Raw genomic sequence first — 20,481 nt, 5'->3', positions numbered from 1 at the left:
AGAATATGATTGGGATGATCCTCTCCCATCAGACAAGCAAGAGTCCTGGAAGTTGTGGAAAGAGTCTCTCCTGGAACTAGAGAAGCTACACATCAAAAGAAGGTATGTGCTTATCCCTCTTGTCTCATCTCAAAGTCGAGAACTCTGTTTATTCTCTGATGCTTCCACTCAGGCTATCGCTGCAGTAGCATATCTGCGTGTCACCAGTGTTGGAAACCAGTGGCACGTAGGATTCATTATGGGCAAAGCGAAGTTAGCACCGCATCCAGCCCATACCGTTCCACGTTTAGAGTTGTGTGCCGCTGTCCTGGCAGCCAAGATGGCGGACACAATCTGCTGTGAGATGGACATTGAGATGCATGCCGTGAGATTTTTCACTGATAGCAGGATTGTTCTCGGGTATATCCATAACACCTCCAGAAGATTTCATGTTTATGTTGCCAATTGAGTCAATCGCATCAGGAAATCAAGTCATCCACAACAATGGCAGTATGTTGCCACCGAACAGAATCCGGCGGATCATGCCACCAGACCAACGTCTGTTGACATCCTCAGGGCCTCAAACTGGTTCTCAGGCCCTGAATTCTTGAAAAGCGGCATTGAACCTCCACAAAGCAACAGCTTTGATCTTGTTGACCCAGAACTTGATGTTGAAGTTCGGGCCCAAGTTGCTGTCAACTACACCAAAGCTACAGAAGGTCAGTTGAGCTCAGCACGTTTTGAACGATTTTCTAGCTGGAAGAGACTGCTGCAAGCCATCATAAAACTTATTCAAGTAACAAGAACATACGCCAAAACTCAAAAAGTGGACGCCGTTGATGCACGTTGGCAAGCTTCATTGTGTCCAGAAAGAGTTCTATGGAGAAGAGTTCAAATGTTTGGGAGATGGGATTCAGCTCTCAAAAAAAGAGTCCACTGAGAAAGTTAAATCCTTTCATCGACGAGGATGGACTCCTTCGGATTGGAGGACGCCTTACTAATGCTGACTTACCCAGAGATGAAAGACATCCTGTTTTACTGCCAAAAACTCATCACATCGCAACTCTCATAGTGAGACATTACCATGAGGAAGTTTTCCATCAAGGTCGTCATCTTACTGAAGGAGCCATCCGGTCAGCAGGAGTCTGGATAGTGGGAGGTAAACGTCTGGTGTCTAGTGTCCTCTATAACTGTGTGACCTGCAAAAAACTGAGAGAAAAGTTAATGGAACAGAAAATTGCACCACTACCAGCTGACAGACTCACCGCAGAACCCCCTTTTACTCATGTCGGCCTGGACGTCTTTGGGCCATGGAGCATTGTCACTCGGCGCACTCGTGGAGGTAGCTCTGAAAGTAAGCGATGGGCGGTGTTATTCACATGCATGAGCAGGAGAGCGACACACATCGAGGTATTAGAATCCATGTCCACTTCAAGTTTTATAAATGCTTTACGACGATTCTTTGCTATCCGTGGGCCGCCCAAACAGCTTCGCTCTGACAGAGGCACAAACTTTATTGCAGCGTGCAAAGAGTTAAAATTCAACACCAGTGACCAGAACTGACAAGCTACCTTGACAAGCAAGGATGTACGTGGACTTTCAATTCTCCCCATTCATCTCATATGGGAGGTTGTTGGGAAAGACTGATAGGAGTAGCACGTCGTATTCTGGAAGGGATGTTACTGCAATCTAACACGAAACACCTCACTCATGAAGTGTTGACGACACTGATGGCAGAAGTCGTGGCCATTCTAAATGCCAGGCCATTGATTCCAGTGTCAACTGACCCTGACAATCCGTCTATATTGACACCTGCGATGATCCTCACGCAAAAGATGATTCCAGTGACAACGCCTCCAGGTGACTTTGATCATAAGGATCTTCACAAAAATCAGTGGAAACAAGTGCAGTGTCTGGCTGAGAGTTTCTGGAAACGTTGGAGACAGGAGTATCTGGTGACTCTGCAGAAACGTCACAAGTGGACTGATGACAACCCTACCATACAAGTGGATGATGTAGTTCTGATGAAAGACAGTCAGGCTAAACGTAACGACTGGCCAATTGGACTTGTGGTAAAGACATTGCCTAGCAAAGACAACAAAGTCCGCAAGGTTGAAGTTAAAGTTGTGAGGCAAGGATCAACAAAAACTTACATCAGACCAATCTCGGAACTTGTTTTTCTTATGTCTAAGGACTCATGAGGTGAAGGGCATTCTGATAAATTACAATAATGTTCATAAATGTAACTACTGATAGATTGTATATTCATTTGGTTGATTAGTCTTTGAGTAATTAAAAGATGTTGATAGTGGTATAATAATATACCAGGCGAGGAGTGTGCTGCCCTCTGGCGTTTAGTTATAGTTTCTAGTCGGACTCGTTTCAGTGATGGACCTGTTAGAGCAACAGCGCAGAAATCATTCATGAGTCTGCTTCATTACACAGCTTGGTCAAATATGTGTCTGTAAGTAATTACACGTCAGAATTGTAGTTCTTGTATGATGTATACGTTTACATTCTGTAATGTATTTTAATACGTTCGTGGCTGTTTTCGTTTTCTCGCGTATACTCTAGATCTAAGCCTTTGTTTTTCTGACGCTCTGATGTATCTGTTCAGCAACGAGCATCGACACTTCGCGTCAGATTACCTTAGTTGGTCTGCTTTCATCTGCTGATTTGCATAGATTATGCATGTAACAGTGTAGCAGTTAGTTTGGTGATACTGATGATGTTTGTTTGATTTCTATGCATTAAGAACATCTGTAGTTCATTATGTAAAAGTGTGATATAGAGAATATTGTTTAATTTTACTGTCTAGCTGTACAAATCAGACGTCGTACATGCGAGGGCAGAATACTTTCAACAGAAAGAAGGCTTACCATTGCACAACAGGAATTGTGATTTCACTTTTCAACTATGAAAATAAGTTTTACAAAGATATATTTTGACACTGAATATTCAAAACTTAACGTCATGAACTAGCAGTGTTATGCTGCTTTTACTTTGAAACATCAATGTCACTGTAAACAACAGGCTAATAAAATAAAATTAAATAAAACTTCCTTAAAGCAAACAGGAGGACACCTTGTGGCCTTTTAGAATAGTACACAACATTGGTCAGTCACCTTCAGTTAAAGGTTTTTCTTCAGAAATATCAACTGATCAACATGATCAGGGTGAAGCAAGCTACGCTGAGCTGTAACTATGTCTCCAGCTGTGCTGAAAACTCTTTCAGCTGGTACGCTTGTTGCTGGGATGGACAGATATCTCTTTGCTAAAGCTGATAGTAGTGGAAGATCTACTTGCAGTCTCCACCACTGCAACACATCCCCATCCAAACCTAAAGTGTCCCTCTCTCTATATTTTAAGACTTCATCCTTAGCTTTCTCCCTGATGGTCTTTGCTGGTGGTCTTGCACTCAGGAAATCTCCAAACATCTGGTCCATGGCAGTCTTTTTCTTTGGAGGGGGATCATCTACAGAAGAGGGCAGAGGAGAGGCTCATCAATTGTGCTAAAAATATTCCTTTCATTTACAATCTGAAAATGACTTGACTATATTGCATCTTCACTACATACTTCTGTACATTTTTGGCATTGTCTCCATTTAAACCAACCTGTCTTGTCCTCTTTGGAAGGGCTTTTGTCGCATTCTGTTTCAACTGTCTGGTCCTCTTCCATTGTGCCTGTTGCCTGGTCTTCATTCGGCATTGCTGTGTCACTGGCCTCTTCCTTAAAAATGCATAAACATGTAATGCATATTCATATATTATTAATTCTAAACTGCAATAACGATCTTACTTTAAATGTTCTTACCTCTCCATTCATCTGTACCACCTCTGTTGTTATCTTCATGAATACCATATCCTTGGCATCACTGTCATCCAGAAAAGCCAGGTCTTTAAAACGCAGGTCAAGTGCTGAGGCACAGTGGAGAGTGCCTTCAAGATATGTATAATGGCCATCAAAGTCCTGCCTGAATCTGTCTTTCATATGGGAAATAACCTCTAGATCACTCTCATCTCGTTGGAATAGTCTCTGCAATTTGGCTTGGATTGGAGATATAATGGAGATGGTGGGATTTTTTTCCTCACTGAGGAGTGTGGTTGCCACTTTCAGAGGTGACATTAATTTGATGATCTCTGGGATCAGTGTCATGTCATCTTTTGTCAAACTGGCCATAGCCTCACGCCTCTTTATCTTCCTGGACAGCAGGCTGCTGCTCCCAGAAACGCTCCAACATGTCGAGGGTACTGTTCCATCTGGTGGAAACGTCATGGATGAGCTTGTGGTTGGGCAGGTGTAACTGGGTCTGTATTTCACGCAGAACTTCAGTTGCCTTGGGGCTTTTGTGGAAAAAGGAGACAAGCTTCCTAACTTTCACCACCAGCTCAGAGACACTGTCCACCTTAAAGGCTTTTTGAGATGCCAAGTTCAATGTGTGGGCGATGCATCTCATATGTGGGTCCATCATATGTGGGTCCATCTCAAGTGAGATATCAGATTAGTCGTACTGCCCGTGTATTTTACAGATGCGCGGCACACCTTACAAATTGCATCTGTCTTGTCAAGTCGTCCGTCTTTCTTGTAAAATCCATAGTGTTCCCAAACTTTAGATTTAAAATTCAGTGGAGGATAAATTATCTCGGCGTCCGACATGTTTGTTTTGCTTACTCCTCGCGCTTCCTGACCACTACCTTTGGGCGCATCACTCATCCGTGCAGCTGATACATTGAGTTGTAGTGTACAGTACACACATCCGCACGTCCGTTGCTTAGGCCTACTTTATGTAGGTTGATTAAATTATGCGCAAAAAACAGGTTGACAACACTTGTTAATAAATAAATAAATACATTCTGTATTAAAAGGATAAGCTGTATCTCGGAAAAACCGATGCGTCTCACAAAAACCGATGCATCTCGATTTGCTTCCAAAATTTCATTCATCCTCTGCTGCTCTACCGATGCACTCGCATCGTGCAAGCGCATGACCTCGTATCGATACATATCGGTTAATCTTCCCATCCTTACTAACCTGCAATCCTGTGAAACTCCTCTTTGATGGCTCTCAGGGGTTAGTGCCCAGAAAAAAGCACAGAAATTCACAGAAAGTGCTTGAGAGCAAGGCAATCCCTGATATTATACAGAAAACTACCGTTTGCAAAGAAACATAAACCAACACAAAGCATTTTCACTTTGGTGGAAAGATTGGACACCCCTACCATAGTGCTTTCTTTTGATATTGAAGCATTAAAAGATTTTGGAAAAATAGACATAAACAGAGTTTAATGATTTGTGAAGGTCTCATGTTACCTCTAATTACTCCTATTTCTTGTGTGTATATTCCATTTATTTTGGTTTATATTTGTTTGGTTTATTTGCATAAATGTCTGTTGTTTAAAAATGACTTTGGGTTATTTTTCCTAGTCTAAGGTGCACATTAGACCAAAGAAAAAGGACACCAAGAGTTTTCTTTCTTTATTTTACTTATAGTTTACCAACTTCATTGTCTTACCTTTTGTCTCTGAGTTCATGGCTGCAGCATGGCTCCAGGGGTTTAAGAGGAAGTGTGGCCTTCCTGTTTTATTTTTTTATGCAATGCAGAGGAATTATGGGTAATGTAGGCATAGACTACTTATCAGTACCAGCAGGGGGTCATTGTTTCATTGTGTTTATTTGAATGTATGTATAAATGTATTGTTTTGTTTATTTCTTGTATTTATTTGAGTAGTATTGACTGTTAAAATTTATTTTGAATTTTATATGTTTATTTTATGTGTTTATGTATATGTATAATTTTTCTATTTTCCCTGTGATTATGATTTGGTTTGACTCCTGAGATTGAAAGGGCTCACTGTGCTTGTCAGAGTCAGTTCTGGTTGGGGCCTCCATGAGGACGGTCAACACTAGTGTCTCGGGTTTAATGCGTTTTGTTTTTTTGTTTCCAACTATTTGTAAATAGTGAGAAAATTGCAATTTTAACCAAGGCTCCGGGACGTGTGAGAAGTCGCCTGTCAATGGCGTCATACCCACATTACCCTCGGTTTACGCTTTTATTTTGTAGAAACCATGGAAACACCAAAGATGCTTTAATATTTACATGTTTTAAAAGACAAGGAAACATGATATATTTATAGACAGAAAACTAATTATTGTTATATAGCTCAACACGCTTATTCTTATTGTTTGAATCTAATTTTCTTGATTTTTTGCGAGTCTCATGCTTTACCATGCCTCAGAGAAAAACACTATTTTGTGAAGTAGCTAACATAGCATAATCAGATGCAGCTTTATTTTTAGTAACAGTAATACAGCATTTTCTCCATCATACAATACGTTTTAAAATGAATTGCATGTCATTTATCAATACAATCCATCCAGCATTTAATCTGATATTGTAAAATGGATCTATCTTACTGCAGTGTGTAACAGTGTCTCACAGCAGCCGCCGAGCGAACGCTCAGAGTAACGTTATAACATCATTTTCAACACTCTCAAATGTATCTAATATGATGTGTTTCCTCACACTCATGACCGGAAAAGCGGAAGCAGCGTCTGCGACTGTGTCATAATAAAAGTCCCGCTGCTCGTGAGGCGTGTGTTGCTCAATCGCTCCAGCTCCTCGTTCAGCTCCACAACACTCGCTCCTGCTCTGCTTCATACTACAGTAACGTTAATAATCACATCCATGAACATGATTTCTGCCCGAGTCCAATCCCTATTCTTTTGCACCGTACGTTGAGATGGAGACCACATGTCCCAAATTTCCGCGCTCAAACTTGGCATCATCAAGCTACGCCTTTGTTTTGAATAGGCCTCTAGCGACCTCTAGCTGACTGATTTATTACATATTGCACCTTTAACATTCTTGAATGTGACTGTATGTATGACAGCTGAATTGACTTGTTCTGAAGTAACATCATGCTTTCTGTTTTCAGATTTCAGAGAACCCAAAGGAAAAGAGGCAGTAGTCTGATGCAAGCCAGATTTTTAAAACATAGCATTGCCTTCAATAGCATTCAATAGCATTGCCATTGATTTTTGTTCATTATTGTTTCAACATTAAATATGGATAAAAATGTGATACTGAACCAACATCACTTCATAATGTTGATTCAATGATATTATCATTAATTTTTTCATTATTATTGAACATTGCTTCAACATTAACAGAGGGTGCAAGAGTGATACCGAAGCAACATCACATGTTACAGTGATGCGTCAAAACACTTAGTGTTAACGCATCAACACTGACTGAAAATAACAATTCTCCACCTCTGTTTAAGCTCTACAGCACAGTTTTTCATCTGATAAGAGCTCGCGTACGGCTGCTGAGTGCAGGACGATAAGAGGACTGTAGGGTTTAACCACAGTATCAAACTGTGCCATGGCTGTTTGGCTACATTAGAATATTTCACCACACATTAAGACTTTATTGAATATATTTGATTATACAGCCAGCATTTAAGCATACATGTTGATCTAGTAACAGTGAAACAGTGAAGTGGACAAAGATGTCAAGAGATTTAAATGCTTTAGAGATGGCAATAACAGAAAGCATGAAGTCATGATCTACAGTATGAAGAATTGACACCAGTCAAAGATATACAGTATATGCAAACTGATACATGTTTAGCTCATAGGATACTAGTTACAACTGGTCTTTTGTGCCCTGAGGGTACGTTTGGGAAAATTATAATATTGTAATATTTTTTCAGCATTTCCTGTAGCTCTGCGATTGTTAATGTCTCCACTTTGTCATTGTTATTAGGTCCATAGTAACCCTTCCCTGTGAACACACCATTCTTTACACAGCAGGTGGCTCTCCAGTAATACTTAGAGACAGTAACTCTATGGTTATTTTTTGGGTTATTTGTTGGAATTTTGTTGTTGATATCAGGAACTACACCAGTCACTACATAAGCCTTGCCTTTACAGCCTTTCAGATCTTTAATAACAGCCCCCTCATGTGTCTTCCATACACCCTGATTGAACGTTGGGTCCTGTGGAGCGGCATTGGTCAGGGTGGAGGTGGCCAGCATGGAGAGATGATTGTTCGTGTGCTGCACCGGGTAGAGATGACCTCTGTCATAGCCAGAGCCATCGTAGTCACTATTCACCGCCTGATATTTTCCAATAGTGGGTCTGCGACCTTTAGGACTCATACATGGATAAGCAATATTTCCTAGATCCAGCTGAAGGACATGAGAGAAAAAAAACTCAGATTGTTTCTGGCATAATTCAAATTAATTATTGTCATTGTCATTAAATAAATATACTATGATAATAGATGAACAATTACCTGAGGTTCAATGTACCAACGGTCAACCCTCTCAACCTTCTGGTGGCCCTCAAACACATACGCTGAGTAGATGGGGATCCTCCATGTTGTGCTGTACAAAGTTGCATAAAAATACGTTTTCTGATTGTTGTTATCCTGAAGACACTGACAGATGTGCTGGACTGAGACGCCCACCGGTGGTGTGAACTGAGGAGGGACATTATTCAAAAAGAACTGACTGCATTGATTAAAATCCTGAAAAACCTCACTCAGAGAGAGGTAAGGCAACAGAAGAAACACCAGAAGCTTCATGATGTGAGAGCAGACACTGAATCTGTGAGTTTCTCTGGGTCAGAAGAGAGCGAGAGAGTAGAGAATATAGATGGACTCTGTCTTTTATAGTTTAAGACACAAGAGGAGGGGATAAGATCACACGTTTGTATTACAGAAAGCCTTCACTACCAAAATAAGTGTTTAAAATACAGCTGAAGTTGTTAACATGTTCAGCAGCTCTTTTACACACCTGCGTAGACGACTTACAACTTCTGTCACATGATGTTCTCATCTCCTTCTCAGTATAAAGCTACAGCTAAATTTACAGTTTAAAGTTACCTTTATATTTGTTTCTGCATTATAACTTTTGACGTTTGACCTAGAAAAAAGTCTTGTATATTTTTGTACCTGACAATAGACTGTAAATGATCACATGATTAATGAAAAGATTTATTTTCAAAGCTTATTCTGTATGTCTAAGTGTCAAAATGGACTGTAAATCGATTTTAAATACATTTAGAATATTTTCAGCTAATTAGTCACTACAGTATGTACGGGTGGTCACATTTTATTATTTCAGCATCAAGTTTTAGTTACATAATTACACGCCCCCCCTGAGGAAGTGACCCACCAGTGTAAAATAAAACAGTGTTTTCTAGAAACTCTCATGTGAGTGACATCATTCAAACAGATTTGATTAAAATACTATTCATTGAGCATAAAACACATTCACGCTTAATCTAATCTAATAAAATAAAGTGATTTTACACAAACTAGTGCTAATACAGCTGAAGGTTACATTACTGTATATCGTGATCTGTTAATAATGACATTCCAGTATCACAGTCATTTAAATGCATTGATTATTTTTCTCTTATGTCTTGGCACAAATATAAAGTCAGTGTTTGCTTTTAGTGACAGAGTACAATGATAGTTAATGTGTGATTGGGGTGAGTTTGGTGTTGCATTTTCAACCGCATCCTTTTCTCACCTAATTAGAGGACAACACACTTCTACTTACTAACATTATTTTCTCTTTAATTTTGGCCCCAAAGATGCAAATATAATGCATTTAATGCTATTTCACTAAAATCAAATGCCACAGGACTTTAAAAACATCTGGCACAGACACAGATCATATAAAACACACATATCAGCACATCTGGAAGGAAATGACATGAATACAGTGTAAATGAGGTTGAATTTACAGGCCTAACTCTTGAGACTCACACCTCTGGTATTGAATATGGTGTCATATATTATATATATATATATATATATATATATATATATATATATATATATTTATATATTGCTGAATGAGTGAGGATACATCTAAACCCCTGAGCAGATCTTGGCAGGTGGTGCTGGGGAAGGTGGAGGGCTAACAAAATCCCATGGCATGCTGCAGTGAATCCGAAGTCAGGAATAAATAGGTTGCGTATAGAAAAAACAAAACAACTGGATGGCCAATCAGCTTTAGGTGAAGAAAGAAGTGTTTCATGACTGAACTATATATTCATGTCTTTCAAAAACCAGTTTAACTGACCTCAAACATTTGGACGGTAGTGTAGGTTAAAGCATCTGTAAAGCATTGAAGTAATTCTATAATCTTTCATATTTTTTTACGACAAACACAATTTAACATGCTTTCAAAGAAGTCATAGATATCACTTAAGCTGTTAGCTTTTCACTGTACCGCCTGTGGTACACATACCTTTCAAAAGAGACCAAAACCATACATATACTCCAAATGGTTTAAGAACAGCATGCGATTTACTTTGGATATGCTGGCCTCGTCCGACCACACAAGACAGCACATGCTTAACAGATATTGCTGGCTCTTGACAAATTGCTTTTGTTCCTCTTTTGCAAGTCACTTTGGTTAAAAGCGTTTGCTAAAAGCATTGAGCGTTAATGTAGGAATGTCATATCAAAGACATTCAAACATCCCTGTGACAATGCTGTTCAACACTTTCATCTGTGATGTACAGGAAAACACATCATACTGTTGTTTCATAATGTTTTTATTCATATAAAATAAGCTACAACTTTTAATTAGTGATGCGCATTATATTATGCAAGAATTAGCATAGACTCTGAATTAATATCGAATAATATATGTACATTATATAATTCTGTTACATCTAGGTATAAACATAGCATATTACCTTCATATTACATTCATTTCAGATCAGTTTTTACAAATGTGTTTGACAATAAAGTGTTTGTTTGTATCCTCCTGCAGATCAGCGTTTGGAGTAGATCACATCTGTGTGAAGAAACATCAGTTAGACATCAGAGAAGACCTGTTCATCACACACACATCAACAACACACTGACCTCTGTGCTGATCCGGATGCACATTTTCATAGATGGGATACAAGAGGTTTTCCTGTTCACTGCGCAGTTTTCTGGCCCGAAGCACGTCTCGCACACACTGATAGAGGTACGAGTACTGGCACTAGTTTGACAAATACGTTTGATTTCAGAGTTAGCTGACATGTATTTGATGATTTACCATGGGAATAAAGAGTGACCCGTATGTGTTGTGTGCCTCACCTCCGTCTGCACCATGTGTGTGCGATGAAGCCTCAGATCGAACACAGCGCTGTAGATGTCCACCGTGTCTCTGGTGTCCAGCTGCTGAAGGACTCTGTCCAGAGCGATGAAGGTCCCGGTGCGGCCCACTCCAGCACTGTCCCACAGAAACACAATGAAACACTCACTCCTCCAGCATTTATACACTTGGGATGAGTTGGATTCATGGACTTCTTCAGACTTTGAGGAAGGTAATGCTGTAATAATGTTCACCTGCAGTGCACGACAGTGGCTCCAGAGAAGGGCGTCCGGTTGATGTAGTCTCTCACGGTTCGCACAAACTGAATGAGCGACTGCGTGATCTCTGGCACGCCGTGATCCGGCCACACGGTGTAGTGGAACTGACGCACGACTCTGGAGTAGCTCAGGTGTTCCTCCTGCACACACATCACACACAGATCACATCTGCGTTCCCATTGGAGATCATGTGCAAGGGACAGAGTCGACGATTATACCCACATTACAGATCTTGAACTCTCGGATGGTCCACTCCGGCAGCACAGACTCCGACTGCATCTGGACTATCAGATCGCCGTAGTACAGCGCCTCCTGATCGAACGGCCAGTAATGGTCACACTTCACCTAAATAAGAGAGTGAAACTCAAATTCAAATTCACTGAGCTGATGCCAAAAGAGCCTCATGAGCCAAATAATCATATGATCATTTGCACATACCCTTCCTTTCTCAACACATTGAGTCACCATAACTATGTTGTGCACATTCTGCTCCCAGACCATCTTCCAGAAGTCGTCTTTAGTGCCGGGTAAAGGACCCTGAGTTGCGATGTACTCCCGTCTAAAGTTATTGCCCTTTAAAAGAAACCTTTGGTCAACTGTCATTGGATACTCAATTAGTGCATGCTTTTTTTTTTTTTTTTAATCTAAGACGTTTGCCTTTTGTCATTAATGTACTTCCATGACCAAAGATCTTACAGGAATATAGCTGGCGTTAATATAATCCGAGCAGGAGTCGTCGTCAACATAGGACAGCTTCACCCGAGTGGAATCATCTGTCAAAATAAACCACTGTTTTAGAAAAAAATAATATTAGATCTTTTAATGAAGACTCTGATTTGTATAGACGTACAAGGCAGTATATTGTTGTAGCGATTTTTGCCTCTGTTTTCAGGCAATAACGCAGAGTCTTGTGGTTGGTTTCGACCAACATCCTTCAGATCCTGAAAGCAGAACAAAGAGTTACCGTGTTCAATCTGAAACATGAATCCTGTCGAATATCATATTAAGAAATAAGGAGGACATTTTACCTCGTATTCCTCAGAAAGGAGGTAGTTTGAATCTGCTCGAAGTTTAGTTAAATGTGCCTCAAAATTTGAGATACTGATGGGGCTGTGTTAGAAAAAGACAACACTATCTTATAATAGATAATGGAAAAATTCAGAGCTCGTTTAAAGAACATACAGTATACTGAAAAAGTCATTTTGAAAATATATGTACCTAAAAATATGCTCAGTTATAATACATAAATATAACATAATTGAACACAATTGTAATGTGATTCAGGAGCATCAATCTTAATGCGGTGTGCAGTTACTGTGAATGTGGTGCAGTATTACCTCGAGACACGGCGGTTCCTAAAACACAGAGGAAAATAACTTTGTTATAAGAATTTATGCTTTTAAAATCAATGAATGTATATAGTATAGTATTTATAAAAGAATAATATGATTTTTCCTGATATATAAAATATATTTTTTTATAATGAAAATAAAACCGCACATCAGTAAACTGCTAGTATAAGCTTTATTGATAATATAAATGCAGTCGTTCGTACCCTCTAACAATGACGTGTGTTCCTGTAGATGGTCTTTCTCTTCTCAAACTCATTCTGACCACAGGCTCTTGTGCACTCCTGGAAAAGACAAACACCTGTTATGACTAAATAATAAAGACTTTCTGAAGCTACAATAAGCAAATACATGTCGCTCTGTTTAGTCAATACTAAGCCTGTGCGACGTGATGCAACAAAAGCAAACAGAACCCATTATAATCAGTGATGCTGTCTACACTGGATGCAGCGCAACATGATACAACACGTCAAATTGCCTACAGTAAACTGATGAACAGATCTATTTCTGAGGTACGCCAAGCTCTCAAATTCTGATACGAATTTTGATACGAAGGACAAACGGATTTGCAATGTTTGTTTCCAGTCTGGACAGCTTCTAGCTGTTGTGGCAGTGTTAATACTTTCTAAGGCTGCGTTTGACTCCACTTTTAGACACACACTCGTGAACTTCCCTAAGCACTTCCCCATGGAAGAATCCTCACCGTCATTTTGAGGTGCATTCAACTTCATCAAGTGGACGAGGAAGTTTATTTGGACTGAACATCAACCCCTCGATTTTGACAGAGGGATCAAGTATACTCAATATGCACACTTCAGGCAGAGCCACAGACCACAATGCAACACATAGACCACGATGTGCTATAGAAATGACATCACAACTCCCACAGCAGATTCCAAGTGATTGAAGGTTTAGGTCATTAGTAGTGGACACTCGTGCAATGTAAACAATGATGTACATCTGAGTGAATGAGGCCGAGGGAAGTTAGCGAGGGAAGGGTGTGAAATAGCACGAAAGCAATGAAAACATACTGTATATACCTTGGGGCAGTCGTGGCCTAATAGTTAGAGAGTTAGACTGGTAACCTGAAGTTTGCGGGTTCGATTCTCAATACCTACAGGAAATGACTGAGGTGCCCTTGAGCAATCCCCAGTTGGTCCCTGGGCGCCACAGTGATTGGCTGCCCACTGCTCCGGGTGTGTGTGTCCAAGGTTTGCAGTGTGTGTGCTCACTACTTACTACTCCTAACGTGAAAGCACTAACTAGATGGGTTAAATGCGGAGGACACATTCTGTGAATGGGTTACAATACTTGACCTTCATGTCATGTTACTTGATGATGTTTAGGACAGCACTGATTTTATTTGAGCTTTAGTTTTGATGTGCTGATAAAGATGGACTCACATTTTGTGGACTTTCTGTCTGCAGATGAGCAGGACAATTAATCCCACCATGGTGGCGATGAGGAAGAGTCCAGCACTGACCCCTTCGATGACCCCAGTCAACGGCTCTGAACACACACAGATAGGAAGAGTTAACAAACATATCTTACAGATCATCCTTCAGTATGGCCGATCCATGTGTAATACCTGAATCTGTCATGAAGGGCTTGGATAGGTACGTATCAGTGTAGAGTGGAGAGAGAAAGTCCTCATGATCCTCATCAAACAGTTTCGTAAACGCTCGAACACTGAGTCTAAAAATCACAAACAGTTGAAGAGATCACCAACAATAACCCAACTGCAGACTCAAATATTAGTGTGATGGCAGCATTGGTAAGCATTTAACCTTCACATAACCTTCACAGATGTGACCGGACTAGAATCATATGTGTTCGAGGGCTAACTGTGAGGGGAAGGTTAGGTTTAACCTTGATCTATCTCCTGATAAATGGGTCAAGTTTTGGACACATTGGTCAATACTAGCAACCAACAGCACAGGCTAATGAGTGACCATCACCTGTATGCTGTCTTGGGTTTCAATGGCCCATCGCAGAAGATCGACTGATCCTGAGCTGCATCAGTCAGTGGTTCTTTCTGATCACACTGTCCTCCGAGACTCTCCATGCCTGATCCCAGATGAATCTCAAACTCCTGCATTGTGCTCTGGCTCTCGTCACAGTGGCTACGGAAGTAATTGGTCTGATACGCTTTGACAGAGCTGTTGGATTTGTAGTCCAGGTATGAGGGAAGAGGATGATGTTGGTATGGTTGCTGGTTTTCACTGTCTGGATCTAACCAAAGAGAGGGATCATTGCATTACTTTTGTTGTGTAAGGAGACAATCTGTGCATAATGCTGAAAAGATGTCTCCCAACCATCAGATTCAGTTACGATGATGGTGAAGAATTTCACAGCGCCATTGATATCACTGAACCAGCTGCAGTTGAACTGGAAGAATATGGTTGACTTGGTGATCTGAACTGTATTCCCATCAACTCGAATCGAGGGCACAGGTGGACCTAAGAACACATGAACAACAAGCCTATTCAATAAACATTACCGACAGAAATTGATCATTTATATCGAATGAAAAGCCCTAACTCACGGTCTATCATTGTGAACACATTTTCCATTACCGCCTCGCTGGTCATGCTGTCAGAGATGACTTTGACGGAGACCATGTACTGTTTATGAGGCTCCAGATCTTTGATCAGATAGACGGTGTTCTCTTTGACTGTACGCTGTGAGTACACCATTTTCTGAGAGTCCTTTCTTGAGCACTCAATGCTGTACGAGTCAAAGTCAGCTTCTGGCGAATTCCAGGAACAGGAAATGGCTGTGGAGTTCTGAGGACGGCAGTGCAGACTCTGAACACGCTCAGGTTCTGAAGACAGGAAAAAACACAGTTCACTAGTGACAAGAACTACTGCAATACCAACAGTTTATTACAGTACTATTAAGCTTTAGATACTTTGGACAACCTCATATTGGACAATCATATGAGATCAACCAATAGCAAACCCCAACCATCTAATCAATTCCTCATGGACAGAATCAAGCTCTGCCCTACATTTGTTCTTGTTCTAGAAGCCATTTCACTCTGATATACAAACCCAATTCCCAAAAAGTTGGGACACTGTACAAATTGTGAATAAAAAAGGAATGCAATAATTTACAAATCTCATAAATTTATATTTTATCCACAGTAGAATATAGATAACATATCAAATGTTGAAAGTGAGACGAAATGTCATGCCAAATATTGGCTCATTTTGGATTTCATGAGAGCTACACATTCCAAAAAAGTTGGGACAGGTAGCAATAAGAGGCCGGAAAAGTTAAATGTACATGTAAGGAACAGCTAGAGGACCAATTTGCAACTTATTAGGTCAATTGGCAACATGATTGGGTATAAAAAGAGCCTCTCAGAGTGGCAGTGTCTCTCAGAAGTCAAGATGGGCAGAGGATCACCAATTCCCCCAATGCTGTGGAAAAAAATAGTGGAGCAATATCAGAAAGCAGTTTCTCAGAGAAAAAATTGCAAAGAGTTTGAAGTTATCATCATCTACAGTGCATAATATCATCCAAAGATTCAGAGAATCTGGAACAATCTCTGTGCTGAAGGGTCAAGGCCAAGTTGTTATCAGCGCTCAGTTCAGAAGCCTGCATCTCTGATGGTATGGGGTTGCATGAGTGCATGTGGCATGGACAGCTTACACATCTGGAAAGGCACCATCAATGCTGAAAGGTATATCCAAGTTCTAGAACAACATATGCTCCCATCCAGATGTCGTCTCTTTCAGGGAAGACCTTGCATTTTCCAACATGACAATGCCAGACCACATACTGCATCAATTACAACATCATGGCTGTGTAGAAGAAGGATCCAGGTACTGAAATGGCCAGCCTGCAGTCCAGATCTTTCACCCATAGAAAACATTTGGCGCATCATAAAGAGGAAGATGTGACAAAGAAGACCTAAGACAGTTGAGCAACTAGAAGCCTGTATTAGACAAGAATGCGACAACATTCCTATTCCTAAACTTGAGCAACTTGTCTCCTCAGTCCCCAGACATTTGCAGACTGTTATAAAAAGAAGAGGGGATGCCACACAATGGTAAACATGGCCTTGTCCCAACTTTTTTGAGATGTGTTGATGCCGTGAAATTTAAAATCAACTTATTTTTCCCTTAAAATGATACATTTTCTCAGTTTAAACATTTGATATGTCATCTATGTTGCATTCTGAATAAAATATTGAAATTTGAAACTTCCACATCATTGCATTCTGTTTTTATTCACAATTTGTACAGTGTCCCAACTTTTTTGGAATTGGGTTTGCAACTTCTTTCATGTCGACTGGTTGGGATATACAGAGAGGACTGATAAACTAATTCTTATACATGTGTGTCACTGACTTGTCCTGATGCTCCTGTAGATGGGAAGGCTGTAGGCGGGGTTGTTGGTTCCAGCACCACTGACCGTACGCAGGCTGATGTTGTACTGCCGGCCGGGGTACATCCCTTTAAGGATACGATTGCCGGATGTGGGCCTGTGGTAGGGGTTGAACACAGACAAATGGTCCCTGGGGCTCCACTGAAGGTCAAAGTCATCATAATCCGTGTTTTCTGGACCACTCCAGGTCATCTCCAGTGAGGTGTTAGTGATCTCTCCAAAGGAGAACGAGACTGGTGGCCTGGGGTCTACAACATATCAAAACAATAAAGTGGATCAGTACTACAAATATAAAGTACTGATTGTACAGTTATGATGAAGGAAACTCTACCAATGACCCATCTTCAGGTCTTTTAAGATTGCTCTTACCCGTCCTGCCGTTAGTAGTTGCCATGTTAGTGAGATCTCCACTGTGTGTAAGGACAACTGCCTGGTAGAGTCGTCCAGACACCAGGCTCTGAAACACATGACTTCTGCTCTCTGGTCCCAGACTCTGCTCTGCTTCTTGAGTCCCATTGGGGTTGTAGATCAGGAGGGTGTAGCTGCTCACTTCACCCCCGGCCTGTTTCCAGCTCAACCACAGACTCTCAGAGCTTCTTCTGCTGTCAGCACGCAAGAACGTCACAGCAGCAGGAACTGCAAAACATGTTTAACCAAGCTGATTACAGTATGGACATTTACTACAGGTTTTACAGTATTTGTTGACTTGACTTTCTTGGTCAAATGTGAACAAAACAGTAACTGTGATGAATATATGATCACGTTTTCTGTTAAACCGCCACAACATTAAACTATATCACATAACTACACTAAAAAACTGGCAAATTTGTGTATGTTGTTCACCTGTCCGGGCCCAGATTGATGTGTCGTTGGTCTGATCTCCACTGCGGGTCAGAACAACCACCTTGTACAGCGTCCCAGGTCGAAGGTTATGGAAAGAACAGTCCTGCATGGTCATTATTCCGGGTTTCTTATCATGCAAGCTTTCATCTCCATTATACAGAAAAACATCAAATGCATCAAACTCCCCGTCCGGTGGAGCCCAGTGGAACGACAGGCTTGTGGTCGTGTTGCTTAAAACGGACAGGTTATTGACAGATGCTGGGCCTACAACAAACATGTTAAGACACTGTAACAGGCCAGTTCATCTGCTGTATTATCATGTATGTTAAAAACAGGACCAAGACAATCTACTCACAGGTTCTGCCCTCAGCAATGACATCTTTGCTGCTGATTCCTCCGCTGATGGTCTGCATCAGGATTTGGTATTTTTTCCCTGGAGTGAGCTGTCTGAAATAATACTGACTGGTTTCTGCGGTTTGAGAGCTATTAGATACCAGAGTTCCCCTCTCATCCAGAAGCTGCAGCCGATAGCTGTCGTACACTCCTTGACCTGCCTGCCACGACACCAACAGACTGGACGTGCTGCGCTGGTTCTCCACCTGTAGAGCCGTCACCGAGGAGGGAACTGCAGAGTTTCAAGAGAGGACATGAGTAATAGAGGAACTGATGCTTGGATTATATTGATCTGTCTGAATTTAGAAATGGGTTTAAGTAGGCTTAAACTGCATGTTTCAGTATTTATATTGACAGAATAATTCAAAGCACAGTACAGTGTCTGGACATTTAATCAATAAACCACTCCAGGCTGATTTTACCATGATGTTGATAGGCATGGTAATTGCTTTTATAAAACAACAGCAACAACAATATGATAAAAGACACCAATGTAAAAACACCATAAATTGTTATTTCACCTGTTCGTCCTGTTTCTGTGCTGTTATTGATAAGAGATCCACTGATTGATGTAATGGTTATTGTGTACTGCTGTCCCGGCAATAGACCCTGGAAACTCATCTCATTCACATGTTTAAGGACTGGTCTCTCCTTAGCCCAACCGCCCGTCTGAGACAGGGACACATTGTACTGGTCCACATCACCCTGTCCAGGAGTCCAATTCACTCTCAGACTGCTGCTCTGACCATCATTACTGATATGAATGTTCTTCACTTTACTGGGAACTGAAATATAAAGAAAACAGCACAACCTTTAAGATTTTGCAAGATAAGTACAATGAAAAATCACATTTTTCCACTGTTATACTACAATATTTCTCCGATATCCACATGCAACAGTGAGACGTACCTGTTCTGCCTTTGATAACTTGCACACTGAGGTTTGGTCCACTGAAGGTGGACACCACAATTTTGTAGAGTCTTCCAGGAGTGAGTGAAGAGAGCAGGTATCTGTTCGTGCTGCTGGTCAGTGTGATAGGTGGAAACACCTTCATGTCATTAAACAGCAGCTGAACCTCATAATGGTCAACATCTCCAGGAGCAGAAACCCACGTCACCAGTAGATCCTCTGTGCCACTGTCAGCTAGTGAGAGGTTCCTTACTCCTGCTGGCACTGAGAGAGAGAATAAAATAATAGTAAACTAAAGTACAGAGCTACAGAACTACAGTAAACTAAATTACAGAACAACGTAACTGCAGTAAATTAATGTACAGAATGACATAACTACAGCAAACTACAAATCCATGTAACTACAGTAAACTAAACCACAGAATTACAGTAAACTGTTCTAATGAACTGTAGAACTGTTGTAACTAAACTATTAGGCAAAACAATTACAGTTAACTAAACTACAGAGCTACCAACTATGGTAAAATACATTACAGAGTTACAGAACTATGGTAAACACTTCAAAGCTACAGAACTACTGTAAACTATACTACAGAACCATGGTAAAATACACTACAGAGCTACAAAACTGTGGTAAACAACACCATAAAGCTACAGAACTACTGTAAACTACACTACAGAACTATGGTAAAATATACTACAGAGCTACCATAAACTAAACTACAGAATAACATAACTACAGCAAACTACAAATCCATGTATCTACATTAAACTAAACTACAAAGCTAAATATCTTCAATAAACTAAACCATATAATTACAGTTAACAATTCTATGGACTAAGTAACTGTAGAATTGTGGAAACTAAACTATTAAGCAAAATAATTAGTTAACTAAATTACAGACTAACTAAAATACAGACTTACTTTTGAAAAACAAAAGCACTTGTCTCTTTGGAGGAAATGCCCTGCTACAGAACTACGGTAAAATGAAATATGGAGCTATAAAACTACAGTAAAATGAACTATGGTTCTTCAGAACTACAGTAAAATGAACTATGGAGCTACAGAACTACAGTGAAATGAGCTATGGTTCTTCAGAACTACAGTAAAATGAACTATGGAGCTACAGAACTACAGTAAAATGAGCTATGGTTCTTCAGATGTACAGTAAAATGAACTATGGAGCTTCAGAACTACAGTGAAATGAACTATGGTTCTTCAGA

At 40.5% G+C, this 20,481-nt stretch overlaps 2 protein-coding genes across 2 annotated transcripts in view; both read right to left on the bottom strand.

Moving 5' to 3' along the window:
- Nucleotides 1-7,613: 7,613 nt before the first annotated feature.
- Nucleotides 7,614-8,569, bottom strand: wu:fd46g04 (endonuclease domain-containing 1 protein). The gene is made up of 2 exons (XM_067379348.1): nucleotides 8,279-8,569; nucleotides 7,614-8,171 (listed from the first exon to the last, which is right to left on the bottom strand). The coding sequence occupies exons 1-2, from the start codon at nucleotides 8,567-8,569 to the stop codon at nucleotides 7,614-7,616; spliced, it is 849 nt and encodes a 282-aa protein (XP_067235449.1).
- A 1,754-nt stretch (nucleotides 8,570-10,323) lies between these two features.
- LOC137014754 (receptor-type tyrosine-protein phosphatase beta-like) overlaps nucleotides 10,324-20,481 on the bottom strand; it is a 30,498-nt gene continuing 20,340 nt past the window's right edge. Inside the window, exons 11-32 of the mRNA XM_067379267.1 lie at nucleotides 19,258-19,521; nucleotides 18,870-19,133; nucleotides 18,311-18,580; nucleotides 17,956-18,219; nucleotides 17,482-17,748; nucleotides 17,076-17,360; nucleotides 15,263-15,541; nucleotides 15,033-15,176; nucleotides 14,676-14,949; nucleotides 14,306-14,412; nucleotides 14,121-14,226; nucleotides 12,924-13,001; nucleotides 12,706-12,723; nucleotides 12,397-12,478; nucleotides 12,219-12,309; nucleotides 12,065-12,141; nucleotides 11,807-11,941; nucleotides 11,591-11,713; nucleotides 11,345-11,508; nucleotides 11,093-11,228; nucleotides 10,874-10,994; nucleotides 10,324-10,802 (exon numbers count right to left, since the gene is read on the bottom strand). Coding sequence (XP_067235368.1) covers nucleotides 10,780-10,802; nucleotides 10,874-10,994; nucleotides 11,093-11,228; nucleotides 11,345-11,508; nucleotides 11,591-11,713; nucleotides 11,807-11,941; nucleotides 12,065-12,141; nucleotides 12,219-12,309; nucleotides 12,397-12,478; nucleotides 12,706-12,723; nucleotides 12,924-13,001; nucleotides 14,121-14,226; nucleotides 14,306-14,412; nucleotides 14,676-14,949; nucleotides 15,033-15,176; nucleotides 15,263-15,541; nucleotides 17,076-17,360; nucleotides 17,482-17,748; nucleotides 17,956-18,219; nucleotides 18,311-18,580; nucleotides 18,870-19,133; nucleotides 19,258-19,521 — 3,572 coding nt within the window. The 3' untranslated portion in view covers nucleotides 10,324-10,779. The remainder of the gene's footprint in view (nucleotides 10,803-10,873; nucleotides 10,995-11,092; nucleotides 11,229-11,344; nucleotides 11,509-11,590; nucleotides 11,714-11,806; nucleotides 11,942-12,064; nucleotides 12,142-12,218; nucleotides 12,310-12,396; nucleotides 12,479-12,705; nucleotides 12,724-12,923; nucleotides 13,002-14,120; nucleotides 14,227-14,305; nucleotides 14,413-14,675; nucleotides 14,950-15,032; nucleotides 15,177-15,262; nucleotides 15,542-17,075; nucleotides 17,361-17,481; nucleotides 17,749-17,955; nucleotides 18,220-18,310; nucleotides 18,581-18,869; nucleotides 19,134-19,257; nucleotides 19,522-20,481) is intronic.

The sequence above is a fragment of the Chanodichthys erythropterus genome, chromosome 24 (genome assembly GCF_024489055.1).
Source record: "Chanodichthys erythropterus isolate Z2021 chromosome 24, ASM2448905v1, whole genome shotgun sequence".
Taxonomy (NCBI): domain Eukaryota; kingdom Metazoa; phylum Chordata; class Actinopteri; order Cypriniformes; family Xenocyprididae; genus Chanodichthys; species Chanodichthys erythropterus.
The sequence above is the reverse complement of the archived record's forward strand: the minus strand, read 5'-3'. Positions and strand labels throughout refer to the sequence as shown.